The 15,818-nt window shown below is 37.7% G+C and overlaps 1 protein-coding gene across 4 annotated transcripts in view; it reads right to left on the bottom strand.

Moving 5' to 3' along the window:
* Positions 1-15,818, bottom strand: part of rin2a (Ras and Rab interactor 2a) — a 34,804-nt gene that overhangs the window by 2,353 nt on the left and 16,633 nt on the right. For all 4 annotated transcript variants that reach the window (XM_079855544.1, XM_079855547.1, XM_079855546.1 and 1 more), the window contains 6 exons: positions 12,673-12,761; positions 11,281-11,479; positions 11,048-11,156; positions 9,826-9,898; positions 8,942-9,033; positions 4,579-5,862 (listed from right to left, as the gene is read on the bottom strand). In XM_079855544.1, coding sequence (XP_079711670.1) covers positions 4,579-5,862; positions 8,942-9,033; positions 9,826-9,898; positions 11,048-11,156; positions 11,281-11,479; positions 12,673-12,761 — 1,846 coding nt within the window. The remainder of the gene's footprint in view (positions 1-4,578; positions 5,863-8,941; positions 9,034-9,825; positions 9,899-11,047; positions 11,157-11,280; positions 11,480-12,672; positions 12,762-15,818) is intronic.

Genomic DNA, 15,818 nt, shown 5'->3' on the forward strand with positions numbered 1-15,818 from the left:
ACTGAGTCTCTTATACTCACCAAGGCTGCATTTATTTGATCAAAACTACAGTAAAAACAGTAATATTGTGAAATATTATTACAATTTAAAATGACTGCTTTCAATTTTATTATATTTTAAAATTCTATTTATTCCTGTGATGGCAAACCTGAATTTTCAGCAGCCATTACTCCAGTCTTCAGTGTCACACATATATTATGTAAAAACAAACTTTTATTTTGGATGCGATTAATCGCGATTAATCGTTTGACAGCCCTAATATATATATATATATATATATATATATATATATATATATATATATATATATATATATATATATATATATATATATATATATATATATATGGCCATAACCTCATATGTTTTGTCTCTCGTTTTGTCTTTCATATGTCTCTTATGTTTTGGAATTTGTTTTGGTGCACTCCATCATAACTATAGAAGGAAAAGGAACAGAAAAAAAACATTGGAACATAAATAAAATCTCAAAAAATGTTTTTTTTTTTTGACAAATCTATTTGTGGACAAGCCTATTTGTGGCTGAAATGACTGTGACCATGAGTATATTGACTGGGATATCCAACGTGGCTCATCGTTCCATTTCCTCCTTTATAGGGGAATACCTGCTCGCAGTATTTTTACACCTACTTTTCCAAAACTCTTGTTCCTAAACAAGTACAAAATGTCTCCTGACAGCTCAACAGTCTCCGGTATTGCTCCCATATGACAACAAGTTTTGTCTTGTAACTTTGATTGTGCAAGCAGGGCTTGAAGACCATAGCCTACCTAAATTGTAAAATCATCTAAAACTGTAGGGGAGTGTGTGTAACTAAAATCATCTGATCTAAAGAACAGAATGTAATGTTTAATCAGGCTTTGGAAAATGCTGACAATGCTGCTTCTGTCAGCACTCTAGACCACTAAGAAAAGACATTTGTGTGTTTCCTTTTCATTTTTTGGTTCTATTACAAATGTAAATTGTAAGTGTATGTGTAAAGCAAATAATTTAATTCTATATGAATACGTTTTTAAGTTAATATACTGTAAATAGCATAATGTTTTCTAGGCAGACTGTTTTCTAGGAAAACATTGCATTATATCCATGAAAGGTTGGATTTCACATCACAACTTGTAACATGACAGTTTACTCTTCACTTGTCAGTAAACGTCTTCAACGTGTAGCAGCGTGACTCAACTGCTAGTGATCGTAACAACTTGTCAAACCTGTTTTTGGAAATAAAGTAAACTAAACCTTTTTTCCCCAGATGTATTCCATATGGAATCAATGCAAAATGTAAAAACAAAGCTGTTTGTAGTCAGTGGACACAATGGGGTCAAATGCTATCTACAAGTGTCCACAACAATCGCCAAGCGGAAATATCAGCTTCCTTTTTTCCACCAGCCAAGGCTACATATACTCCCACTCAGTCACTCCATTCAAAAGAAATGATGCATCAGAAGCACAACTAATAAATAGCCAGATTATTGTGCCTTACATCAGGGTGTTTTAGAGGTCTGACTTGAACTCTGACACAGCTGAATGCTTAAACAGAATCAGCTGTTGCAAATGTGTTTACATGGTCATCTGTCCCAGGAGAGAGCAGACAGCTCAATAAACAAGCCCCGCTCCTGTCACTTTTGTGAGAAATGCAAAGAGCTCTGCTAATGAAGGCGTGAGGGTGGCACAGAGCCAAAGATTTAGAGGAACTGAACTGGTTTGTAGTTCCACTTAAGAGTTTAATTCTGTGGAACAACCGCAGACACAGTGAAAGCGACGGGACTGGGAGGGGTACATATTACATACTATATAATGTTATGTATACTGCCTTCATTATTTCGCAAATTCTTGTGATTTGGTTAGGATGTCACTGCACATCAGGTCAACAGGAAACCACAGCAGTGATGGAAACAGGAATGTTTACAGGAATGCGTCTCAGATAAGAAACACTCATTCGTCAAGGCCACCTCAACTTGAAAGGCTATCTTCCAAGGCTTATAAACATCCCCTCAAACAATCTCCTATTCTCCTCAGTGTCTCTCATTTATAGCGCTCTCTCTGTCTCTGTCTCTCTCTCACTCCATGTCTGCACTGCAGTCTGGAAAATGAAGCCGCAGTGACAGGAGAAGTGAATCCACTGATGCTTCCCACACAACAAGCACACGCTAGCGCTGAAGTAAGGAGACAAGGCCGCAAAGTACGTCACAGCACAGAACAAAAGGCACACACAAATTACCGGTAAACCAGACCAACACACCAAATAAAATTCCCCTTCATAGTCTATTGACCCCTCTAAATAAACAAAGTCTTTCAGGAGAGTGAATGATAATTCCAAACTGAATCTCTAGTCTCAGACGTGTTTTTAAGGAAGTACTCAGAATAGAGCAAAGGCACAACAACAACAAAAAATCCTTGGGCCTGAAGTAGAAACAATAAGTCTTTCCAGACACATCTCGATAAAACGGTGTCTTAACCCTGTTATGACTCAAAAGTGAGTTATGAGAGCTGAGCTGGAACACGGACTTAAAAACAGACTTCGGGGGAAAAAAGGGTGACATTCTCTGTCAAAGGTCATTAACTGTGCATTCAAGCTTGTTCTAATTGCTTTGTTAGGTCACAGAAAAGGATTGCTGTCCATGGCAGCATGATCTCATAGCTATGGCCCTTATTGTGCTTGTTTAAACACGAATACAACAAAATCTGCCAGTTCACAAAGGCAGTAGCATCAGGTTAAGAGCTCTGAACAAGAGCCCTTTTCTCTACATTCTTGCCTAACACCCACATACTTGATGCCTGAATCAACAAGCAGGAGGGGTTACGCCGGATTATAGGAGAGCTATATCGGAGACACTGGCATGTTTGGCTGAGGTACATTCTGGGAACATCTGGAAAGTGATTTATTCCTCAAAACACATAGCAGAGCAAGAATTTGTTTACAACCCATAAGAGAGAGACGAGGAGGAGGACGCTCAGGGCGATGGATGATGCAAATTTCCTGAAGAACCAAAACAAAACCCAGCTGAGCTGAAAATCATCATTAATACTTTAGAATTTATCAAAATTAACCTCAACCAAATTTGTGATAACTAAACTACTTCAGCATGTAAATCAGTTAGGCTTTTACAGCTAGTGTGTCATTGTATAAAGTATATTATTGCCTGTCGCAGACAGAAAGGCGTGTGGCCAGTTATACAAAAGCCATACTAATGGTTCTCTACCCACACAAGAGTTTGAGTATATCTCAGCTCAATGTCCCTTGTGTGTGCCGCTCACGTGGAGTAAAACGCCTCCAGGCCAAGATGAATAGACATGAGAGCTTTGCCTCATGCACACACGCTCACAGGTTTAGACCCGGGCATTCATACTGATGGTGTACTTTTTGTTTACACCCAAAAACATGTTTTTAGGAAGGCACTGGTTATAAAAATCATGATATTTATCTGAAAACAGGTTTTTTAAATATTTAAAGAAATTATTGTGTATTGTATACATCACACTTTCCATTTCTTCTAAATGTTGCAGATATATTATCCAAAACAGTTAGCAATGGTGCAATGATGTCAATAAGCAGTAATCGTGTTGTGTAATATTACATACTGTGCATATTACGACATTCAAACAGTAAATATTTCCCTGCCAAATTTCTTGTTGTGAAAGATTTGTGAGTAATTTTGCTACAATGGGTCTTTGAGGCTAAAAGAACTGTAACCTGACAGTATTCAACATACCACTGGACATAATGAGAAACATTCTAAACACTTCCCTACAGAATTCTCCACACACACAGCAAAGTGAAATTATTACGGGTTTAATATTATGACCTGCTGCTGGAATTTTAAATATATTATTTTATTTGTACACTTAAAATTCTAGCTAAAAGTTCCTATTTGTTGTGCTGTGAGCGGTAGACCACAGGTTCCTTGTAAATCAGTGGCAATGGAGACAGACTGGTGCCTCATTTTACAAGTAGATTCAGATCATAATCAGTCCGCCAAGACAGTCTCAGCCTGTGAGACTCTCATCCAATGTTTGTTAACCACAAAATAGCCTTGGCTCATTCTCAATGTCACTTTTCGATCCTATAGACCCTTAAAAACAAGCAACATTCTGATGCACAGCTGATTATTCCAAATAGTTCACTAAGGAATCTATATGAATATCAATTCATGAATATGTTGGTAAGCCTATGGTACACAGCTCTTGCAAGATGAGATCTGTCTTTAGTAATTGTATTATCAGTGTATATTAACCTCTACTACAAAGACAGTTTACCAGATGTCAGAGCAAATATTATTTCCTCTAATCCTCTGCATTGAGAGTAAGTTAATTAACATTGACAAGATCATTAAGTGCCTTAATACTGCAGAGGAGTGTCAATTTAGTGTGTTTAGTGCTCAATGGCCCAGCCCCAAATGGCACATCTGATGTGTATTTGTGGTCTTGCGATGAACGCTGCATGCTTGTGAATTTCTAAGAGACTGCAGAGTGTCAATTCGAGACCACATAGCACCCCACTTTGTGGAGTACAATGCATACTTTTGCAAATTGTTTTCTTTTGTATTGAAGGAAGGAAGCCTTACCAATTTGATCCTCGGGGATAAGGGACTCAATAGGTGGGTCAAGCTCCGAGCTCTGCAGCAGGTAGGACTTCATCTGAGTCATGAACTGCCTGAGAGTCTGCAGCAGGTCCAAGCCCGACGTGTGGCTGCCACCACTCTCCTGCAAAAAGCTCACATAGTCCTGCACCAGGCAGCCAAAGTAAGTCCCTTTATCCCTGGACTGCTCAACGATCTTCCGAATGGCTCTCCTCTCAGGCGTCATCAGAGAATTGAGAACGCCGCTCACTTTGCGCAAATGTCCTCTCAGTGCACGCGGCAGCACGAACGTACCAGCACCGTTCCGATTTTTTGACTTGAAGGGTGGTGGCGCCTCCTGGTCGCTCTCCAAGTTGATGCCGTCGTCTTCTTCCTCTTCTTCCTCCTCCAGGCTGCTGTCGCCAGTGGGACGTTCAGTTCTGGAGGGACTGGCCTCCATAGGCAGCGAGAAGCTGTGGGTGAAGTCGAGAGAATCTGAGGACGAGGTGGAGATGCTGAGGTCGCTCAGACGCTCTCGTCCTGTGGAGCAGCGCTCATCTGCGGGGCTGCAGTTCTCCAGGGTGGTGGAGTTGCATGAAGAAAGCTTGGCCAGGCTCCAAGACACGGCTTCCTCAATGGTCTGGTCATCCAGGGCCATGTGGCAGCGGAGGCCGTCTGCGTCAAGCAGACCGGAGGAATTCTTACTGCGAGATGAGGGCACCAGGATGGGCTTACTGAACTTTTTGGGTGGGGAGGATGAGGGAGATAAGGAACTAAAGGATGATCCCAACCTCCCCAGCAGGCTGCTCTTTTCCTGAGGCGTTTTGATCCAACAGACCGTCTCAGGCATGGTCTTCTGTTTACGGAGAACTGCTGATTTGCCGGAGGCAAAGCAGGGAGGTGGGGGTCGAGGTGGTGGGGATCTCTCACTCTTTGATCTAGTCACACTTGCGTGTGGTTTGTTTTGTGTGCTGCTTGTACGGCAGAAGATGCTGCAATCTATTCTATGCAGAGCACTGTGGTGGTGCTGAGAGCCACTTGCGTTACCCGGGGATGTTTCTTGCTTCTTGGGTGAAGGGTTAGGTTGGTGTGTCTGCAGGAAGAGGGGATTGATGAAGCACAGCGCTCCGTTGGATTGACTGTATTCAAGTTCAGAAGGGGTCCGAGTGAATGGGATGCCCGGGACTCTTGGGGAGAAATTAATGCCCAACTGTTTTAGATTTCGACTGTCACAAACAGTCTCCCCCGACTCAGACTTCTTCTTATTGCACAGTTCAGAGTCCCAGAAACCTGCAGAAAGATAACACAATGAGGCTCCATTTGAATAAAAAAATTCAATAAATTTGGATAAAGAGAAGAAAAAGAAAAAACAAGAAATTCTCAAGAAAAGCTCATTCTCTGAATTAGATGAACTAAGAGGCATTTATCAATTTGACAGCTGAACCATAATTTTTTTTTTTTTTTTTTATGTAATTACAGAAGAATATTAGAAAAAAACAAATAAAAGAGAAATTTCAGAAATGATTAACAAAAATGCTCAAGAACATTAACAGACACTTCAGATAATGCTTCTGAAAGGGTTATCCTACAAATCCAAGCACTGGCATTCAGAGCACAATGACACAATCGAGTGGGCGCAAACACAAAACCACAAAATTCCATGACAGAAACTAATGAAAAAAACATTGACGTGAACAAATCAACAAAATCTTAAAACAATGAGACAAGAAAAGGAGATTTAAACTTACGCTACATCTAATAATTAAGTCTTCTCTTCAGTCTGTATGTAAATAGTGTGAGCAGAAAGGTTTACACGTCTACAGTTCATGCAGTGACTCTGCTGTCTGGGTTGTGAGTGGTAGAGTAGTGCTGATACACACGCAGTGAATGGTGAGATCATGCATGCTGATGAGACGGTGGGAGGAGCACAGACGCTCCAGCTCTCAGTTCCTCCTCTCATATTACTCACTTGTTCATACTAAATGCCGCCCCTTCAAACGTTTTCATTTGATGCAGTACAAGAATGACTTTTCTTTATTTTGGTTTTGTTATTCATTAAACAGACACTTTGTACTTTGATCAAGTTTCAATTTTAGGTAATCACTGTAAGGATCGACTATAACTATACAATATAAGATATAAAAATAAATAAACAAAAAGGGAAAATGTTGTACTTAAGAATAATGTGCTGATTAATTTACCAATAAATTGAGGTAAATTAACATATTTAGAGATAAGTTTCACATGTACTGGGTGCTGCATCATTTAATATATTTTTAAGGTAAATAAATTGAAACCTTTGCCAATTTAGTTTAGAACAAAATTGGTGTTGAATGGCCAGATATTAAAAATTATTTTTATTAAATAACAATAGCAATAATTATAATAATAGTAAATTGCCCGAAAGCTAGAACAGAAATATAGGATTGAAAGGAAATCAGATTTCTTTTCTTGATCAGTCATAGTCATCTCCTAACTGATGACATCTGAGACAAGAGCGGGAAGTTATTGCGTCACTCAGATCAGTTCTGCCGAAGTGGCACCTGTAAAGGCGTGGAATGACTGGAAACCTGCACCTGTGTGTTCTTTTATTTGATCTTTTCTGTCTCTTCTTTGCCTCACTCTCTGTAAACAAACTTAAAATGCTACCATTACGTTGTGTTGCCTTTGTCTCTCTTGCTCTGTCTGCTCTCATTCTTAACGCTTCTCTTGTTATCCTCAGCTCACCCCCACAGTTTTCTGATCATAATCGGCAGTCAATGAGCCGCTGGAATTTTGTTTTGGTGGAGTTCCTCTTGGAAATGATCTTAGTTTGAGGTACCACACCCATCACTGCTCTCAGCTTAACTCTGCATGGCCATTTTAGCATTCATTACTGCCTAACCGTATTATTACAGGTGGCATAACCAAGACTCGCTGTCTCACCTATCCCATTCAGACTGCCTGGTCTTCCAGACGAAAATATGATCCCCTCTGCGATTTCAAGTATGCCATTTCACACAACTAAAATATGATCGTATTGCTCTTAAACTCTTAGATGAAAATATGACCCTAAACAAGTCATTTACTGATTTCAGATTCAGATTATGATTAAAAAAATGCTTTTGACCCAAATCAAACAATTTAATCATATAATGATCATTTGGACCTCATAATTTCTGCTAATCAAACAAAACCACAACAATTTACTTTTTATATGTCTTACTAGAGGAATGTCATACATCACATACGTCAATTAAAGTGCAAAGTTGAATGAATCAGAAACAAAGCAAACAGGCAGATCTCTGTTTGAAAGAGACATTTACTAGCGTCAAACACATCTGTGGTCAATTTCACCTAGCCAAAGTCTTATCATCCGCATATGTTGTCCGCATGAGCTGTTTGTAAAATGCCACGTGTCGAATGTTGCCGTATGTTTGCTGGCACAGTAACACCTGTATTGTCAATACTCCAGGATGTATCCGACTGACGTTCAGTTCTTCACTATGCTAGATGTTGTTGTACTACAGAATCTAGCATGTTCATACAGACTGTGGGTTTAGGGCTTTAAGACTTAAAAGCAATACAAGTAGATGGAAAGATCATACAACCTTATGTTGAATTGGCTGCCTTTTTATTTTTCCATAGATGGTCACTCCAATACTGTATATTAGGGATGCACAATATATGGACACCATGTGGTGGGTGCCGCCATGGTTATTAGCGTATATTGGATCTTTAATTGTGAATTTCCTAAATTTTTACATTTAGATTACAGTACATTTACATTTAGTTAATCTTTAAAAACACTAATAATTTAATAACACTGATAAATTTAATTTTTAACAAATGTCAAAACTAATATGCATTTTTCATGCACATTATTATGTTGTGATGCATAAATTCACTTGTAGAATTTAAAAAGACTGATTCTAATGTTTACTTATTTAGACAGTATAACAGTAAAGAGTTTTAATAATGGATATCAATTGGTTATTGGCTATAACATGAAAATAAGTATCAGTTTATCATATTTTAATATGTGCACCCCTTCTCTATGCTGTATATTTTGTCTTTATGTAGAGTTGGTGGTTACTATTAGCTAAATGCTTTATTTTAACCATGTAAAACTGCTGAGTGCTCATCAACGATTAAACTTTGCTACACTGAGTACAGTATTAAAACTTTGACCTGAATTGAAGATGGAATGCAAACATCTGCATTAGGTTTAAAGTACACACAGCATTACACCCAAACACACAGACATATAATAAACACAAAACAAGCTGAGGGTCATTAGAGGAGCAGTTATGCTGTGTGAGTAACGCTGAAACCCAACAGTCAGCAGTTAGGCTCAGTAAAACACTCATGCACAGAGAAGAAAATTCACCTCTTCCGAACTGAGCCACTTCCTCCAGATCTGTGAGAGTCTTTGCAGCTGCGATGGCCTCAGGGAGCTTCAGGGTGAAGGGCAGAACGTCCCTAAGAGCACAAATGCATGTTGAGAATCATTACAAAGATTCTTCAAAAGACTGATGACAAATACTAAAAACTTAACGTGCTGAGAGTTGTTGTCTGCACTCGTGGAGAGAGTGAAAGAAAGAATGAGTAGGTGAGGGAGAAAGAGGTCTGTGTTTATCCACTGACTTTTTTGCGTGGCATTGGCACAGACCTACCTTGGATTTGTTAAGTCTAGCAAGCCTCTTCATTACAGAGCTCATATGGGTGGTATGTAAACAGGTTAAAACAAACTGTTACGATCTGTTCTTTCAATCAAAAAGAGGCCATTTTTCCAGTTAGACTCTTCCTTCCTGTTATTATCTGTGTTGCACTGGAATGCAATTGAATCAGCATCATCTGTTTTTACTTTACCACAAACTTTTTAATTTATTCTCAGAACTTCAGGAGATTTTCTTAAAGGCGCAGGGTATAATTTCCATGCATTACAAAAATAACAACACCTCTCCTTTCCATTGGCCCAGTCCAACACATAGTCCCACCCTAAACTCATGCCATCGGTTGAGCTAATATTGCTGTGTTAGGCTGAGTCTGTATGCTTGGGTAATCATTTCTACATGTAGTTTTAGTATAAACCTCTTTAGACTTTCTAATGGAAGAAGCAATAATTCTTATAAATGAATAATATATACACCAACAAAACATAAAGGTTGCGGTCCTCTATCTTTTAAATATAAAATAGACCAGTAAATGATCTTGGAAACAAAAGCAGTTTTTGTAGCAGTTTCAGTTGTTTTCAGAATTGGATCATCTTACCTGCTGATACAGCAAAACGCCACCAGTCGAAAGAGGTCTGCAAAGCTGATCCCTGAGCCCTCCAGGGAAAAAGCTGTAATAAAGGCACACCACAGAAGGTTACACGGGACTCGCTATTGGAAAAAGTGGAATGACCTAACAGCCTCTCTCAAAGGGAAAAGTAAACAGAGCCAAATTCGTACATTTAAACTTCCTTCACACAAGCCGCACAGGATCTGACCCACTTACTGTATGTGCAGAGAGTGACAGACAAAGGCAGAGAGAGAAAACAGAGAGATGAAACCATTCTAATATGCTGATTAAACACTTCATATTTTTGTGAAAACCGTGATAATATTTTTAACTGAAAAATCCTGGAAACAGAAGTCTTTTGTAATTAGGTAAAAGTCTTTTCTGTCACTTTTGATCAATTTAATGCATATATATTATGCATATATGACTATATATATAATAAATATTACATTTCTTTAAAAAAAAAATGGCTGCCCGCAAACAAGTTCTACTTTGACCCGCCCTCAAACACTGTAATTGTTGCTGGTTCGTGTGATTTGGTTTGTGTTGTCAACATGTCAAGAAAGACGCTGTTTTCAGCGCTGCGAATCCACTTTGCATGCACTTCAAAAGGATGTGCACTCTCACACTGGAATTGATACAGAAAAAAACCATCGCCATCGTGCTGAGGAAGCCTCCAAAGCTGAAATTCAGATATGATAATGGACATTTCGTTTCCGACACGCACTGCAAGCGTTGTGATTAAGACTAATCACAACAGACTGGGCCATATGGGAAAATCAGAGCAGAGTAGGCTTGTGGAAAGGAGGGGTTTAGAGAGACAATCTTTCTCAAGACTCTTTGAGAAATGAGGTGATGTGCAATCTATATTATAAGAAAATTCAACTGTTTTTTTTTTTTGTTGTTGTTTGTTTGTTTGTTTTTTTACCTTGGATGCATGTAAACCTATTGTACAAGACTCAATAAAAAATTAGGAACCTTTAAAATGGCATAATAGGGGCACTTTAAAACTAATTCGATTAAACAAACGTCTGTAGTTTATTACTAAGTTAACTGCTGCTCTGATGAGAGAACAATTAGACAGGACGTGGAAAGGTAAATTAAAAAAAACCCCACCAAAACCTTCAGGCAGGAGGAAGTGAAAAAGGTGACATACACACACACACTATTAGTGGTCAGCAAATGGAAAGAAATTTGGTATAGTACTTACTATATTGGCTCTCTTTAACAGGGAAGTCCCGAACAATCAGCGTGTCACTGTCCATCCGCAGGGAAATCACCTTTTTCTGCAATTTATAACACCTCCTCACCACAAAACTCTAGGTAAAAAACAGACACACAAATGAAAGGAAAGAACACGAACGTGAATAAAAAATAAATTGCTAAATATCCTATTGTTGTTGAGCAAGTTGGCTGCTGCATCTGCGCAGACAGTGTCTTTACCCCTGCCGGCTGTGGCTGCAGAATGCGTCTGGCTTCCTCATCGCTGAGTGACAGCAGCAACCATACAGAGTGTGTCTGCATCAATCTGTCTAGGATGCTCATGCGTCTGCGTAGAGAGTCATACCCAGAATCCCTCACTCCAGGCGTGCCAGCGCAGGCAGAAGACTGCAGGAACAGACCACTCACCTCTCCTTCCAGACTACAATATACATAGAGAGAGAGAGAGAAAATTATATTCCACAACAACATAAGATAAAAACGACACTTGATTGAAGCAGTGGTTGTCAAATGTTTTCAGGTGGCAGATCTCTTCAACAGTAACATTTTATTTTATTTATAGAAAAATAAAATCTTACTAACCAACAAACTTCTGAACGGTTGTTTATAACCTATATCTTAGAAATGCCTGACTGTGAGTCTAAGCTAATGAGACTAAATGTTGACTAAAAGATATGCATACAATAACATACAACTTTGGTTTCCTCTGAGACCTTTAATTATAAATAGAGAGAAACCTTTATTTCACAACATCAAAAGATAAAAACAACACTTGGTCTTGTATTGAAGCAGTGGTTGTCAAATGTTTTCATTGGCAGATCTGAGTTTTGTTTTTAACAGTATGATAGGTCAGTGTGGGTTTGGAAAAGTCTTACTGACTTTGTCTCTCAAGCTGTAAAGTGTTTCAAGTGGTCTGTGACTAAGCTGATTAAAAATATAGACTACAGTAAGTAAAAATAATGCAAATATTATATATATATATATATATATATATATATATATATATATATATATATATATATATATATATTATAAAATAGCAATACCAATAAATATCAATACCAAGTGAAAAAAAAAAGATTAGAAGCTTGTTTTAGTTGTCACTTCAGTTGTTTTCCTATTTTTTTGAAAGCTGATTGTGAGACACTTGTATTTGTTCCATGCACTTCCTTTTGATTTCATGGAAATGTGGTATTGCGAAACCAAGTCCTACGGTGTAAAAATAAGACATGCTCCACCTGGTGGAGAACATAGGAAGTACAAAAACAAACACAATGAATCTACACAGTCCAAAAAGACTCAGCAAGAGACAAGACATTTTAAAGCTGATGTCTGTTATTCAAAATAGCCAGTTGCATGAGTTTATTATATATCCAGTGGGATGAGTTTGTTAAGTTTTCAAAATCCTAAAACATTTGTTTTATTTAAACATTTGTTTTATTAAAACTGTTTATTTGCAACCGTTTTAAATTTCCAAGTTTTTCAATGTGGTCTCAGACCTTTGGATCCCACTGTACAATTGAGCACAAATACAAAAGAAAACAGCATATAATGTTACCTAAAACTCCCATTAATGCCAGTGAGGAGGATGACAGTAATGAATGATGGACTCACCCCTGTAGGATCTCTGTCTCCGGGTCTCTTGCTGGCTGAACCATCTCCTGCTTTAGCTCTGAGATCTCCGAGGAGAATGTGTCAATCAGCTGTAGTCACACACACACACACGCACACCATATGAGCATGAAGAGAAGAAAATCTGAAGACATTCTGAATATGTGCTCATGTGTCATACATGTTTTGTATGAATGGGAAGTGGCTGTGTCTGGAATTAGTCATCATGAAATGATTCCTAGTAAACCAGCAACTGCATCCGATTCCTTTCAACAACTAACAGTGAGAACAATTGAGAAACAGAGACATCAAAGAACTGTGCAGTTCATTTTCCTTTCATTATTCCTTTCATTATTCTAAAATGAAGCACTGAACAGCAGTCAGCAGTTTCCTTTGATTATTCCTTTCATTATTTTAAAATGAACAGCAGTCACAAATAAAATAATATTGAAAGAAAAATGTATTCTGTGTGGTATAAGGCAAGATGATCTCTACCTAACTGCTTAGATCAGACATGAAGCACAGTGATTTAAGGTCAGTAAGGTAAGTGCACTTGGAAAAGCTATTTTGTCATTGTATTTTTTTCATAGATCTGAGTTACTCTTGATGGCCAGCAGAGGGCAGGCAGTTTTTTTTTTTCTCTCTCCCTTTTTTAATTAATTTATTTTTTGTTTTAATTTCTTGAACTTCTTTTAGCCTGCACAAATTCCCATTAACACTAACACTCATACGTGTGAGGAGACAGTCAAGATTTCAGTAAACCCTCGACCATGAACCAGACAAGTAAAGACCCATCCACACTTTCGGTTGTGTTTCTTTTCTTTTTTTATCTGAGCCAGCATTTTCCGCTTATAGTCATGAGGTATTTCTCTAACTTCATCTCAGACTTAGTCAGCAAACCACAATTACACACCAACCAGCTCACCGCCAAGAAAAGCACTCCGTAAAGACGTAAAATATACTTCAGTGATACCAAAGCGCTTACTTGCTGTAGATTATTGCTGAATGGGCTACACACTTGAAAGGTCAAGAATTATCAAACCAACATAAAATAAACGGGCTCACTGCAATGGCTTGATACGGCTCATTATCTGAGTCAGACCAGAAATAAAGTCGAAAACAAAGCTTATCATCTTAAAAACACTCAGGAACAGGCATGCATGAGTTTATACTTGTCACCATGGCATGAATAGCAGAGTATTCGAGTATTCACTACTGTTCAAATGTTTGGGTTTAGTAAGAGTTTTTTTTTTTTTTTAAAGAAATATATATTTAGCAAGGGTGAAATAAGTTGATAAAAAGCAACAGTAAATACTTTTACATTATTATTTCAAATACATGCTGTTCTTTTGAACTTTCTATTTATCGAAGACAAAATTATCATGAAAATGAATCAAAGAAAATACATTTATCAAGAATGAAAAACACTAAAGACTGGAGTAATGGCTGCTGAACTTATTTTAATTGTAAAATATTTTCGAATATTACTAATTTTACTTTTTTATATGTAATATATATATAATTTGCACTTATTTGAAAAAAGAGAGCTAAAAAGAGTGGTTTCCTGCTAAGGAATTTCCCCAGTCATGTATCAATGAGATTGTGCAATACTAATGAGCAGCAATGAGAGAGAAAAACGGAAGATACGTTTTTAAAAGATTTACAAGAACACAGAAAATTCCTCTGAGCTATTGTCAGCCAGAAGGAAGACAAAAGGACCACCTATCATTTACACTTAACAGAGCAAACAGACACAATCCCGCTGAGATGGAGAGAGAGAGAGAGAGAGAGAGAGAGAGAGAGAGAGAGAGAGAGAGAGAGAGAGAGAGAGAGAGAGAGAGAGAGAGAGAGAGAGAGAGAGAGAGAGAGAGAGAGAGAGAGAGAGAGAGAGAGAGAGAGAGAGAGAGAGAGAGAGAGAGAGAGATCTGATGTAAAAATCATTCAGCTTGTGTTGATAAATTCATCCAGAAGCAGAGAATGACTTTAGCTTTAGTGATGAGCCATTAAAAGAGGTGATGAAGCAGAAAAAAAGGTGCAATTTCACCCGCTGGACATTTGTTAGGAAACTCTGATGCCTGTGAGGTGCTGGCTGGTGTTCTGGAGACTGGTGAGATCAAGAGCTCTTCCAAATGCTGCAGTCATCTGTGCCTCTATTTAATCAGCCGTGAGGTAAAGTCATTCATAGCATACAAAGCAGCCAAGAAAGTCTCTAGGAAACTATGTGCTGACATTTTACTAGCACGCTTGTTTCAGCCAAACACAATCCTAACACTGAAAGGAGTGTTCGAAATATAAACACTCAGTGACAGCAGCAGAGTTATTCAATTAAAGGGACTGTTCGCTCAAAAATGAACATTCAGTGATCCTTTACTCACCCTCACGTCATTCCAACATGTTTATTCCATGAAACACAAAAGTTAAAATTTTGAGGAACATCTTGGCCATTTTTTTTCATGAAAAACTAAAGTAAATTATATCATATAGTCTAGCAGTGGTTATGTTAATATTAGGGCTGTCAAACGATTAATCGCGATTAATCGCATCCAAAATAAAAGTTTGTGTTTACATAATTTATGTCTGTGTACGGAGTATAATTATTTTCTATATATAAATACACACACATGCATATATATTTAAGAAAATGTGTTATTTATATATAAAATATTTATATATAATATAAATTATATATAATATAAATATATATACACAGTATATACATGCAAATATTTCTTAAATATATACATGCATGTGTGTGTATTTATATATAGAAAATAATTATACTCCGTACACACACATGTATTATGTACAAACAAACCTTTTATTTTGGATGCGATTAATTGCGATTAATCGTTTGACAGCCCTAGTTAATATAACACATTTTTAATGATTTGAAGTATTGGTTATTGGCCATAGCATAAAGGTAATTGTTGACTTGTCAGTATCTGCCAGAATTTTAATATTGTGCATCTCTAACATCATAAAAGTACTCAATATAGCTTGTATTTCAAGTCTTTTGCCATATGACAATATTCAATGCTATATTTCATTAAAAAAAGGGCAGGCACATATTCGTAAAAAAAAAAAAAAAAAAAATCACCTTCTGTGCTCCAAGAAAGCAAGAAAGTCGTACACATTTGGAACGACATAAG

Source organism: Squalius cephalus, assembly GCF_949319135.1.
Source record: "Squalius cephalus genome assembly, chromosome: 21".
Taxonomy (NCBI): domain Eukaryota; kingdom Metazoa; phylum Chordata; class Actinopteri; order Cypriniformes; family Leuciscidae; genus Squalius; species Squalius cephalus.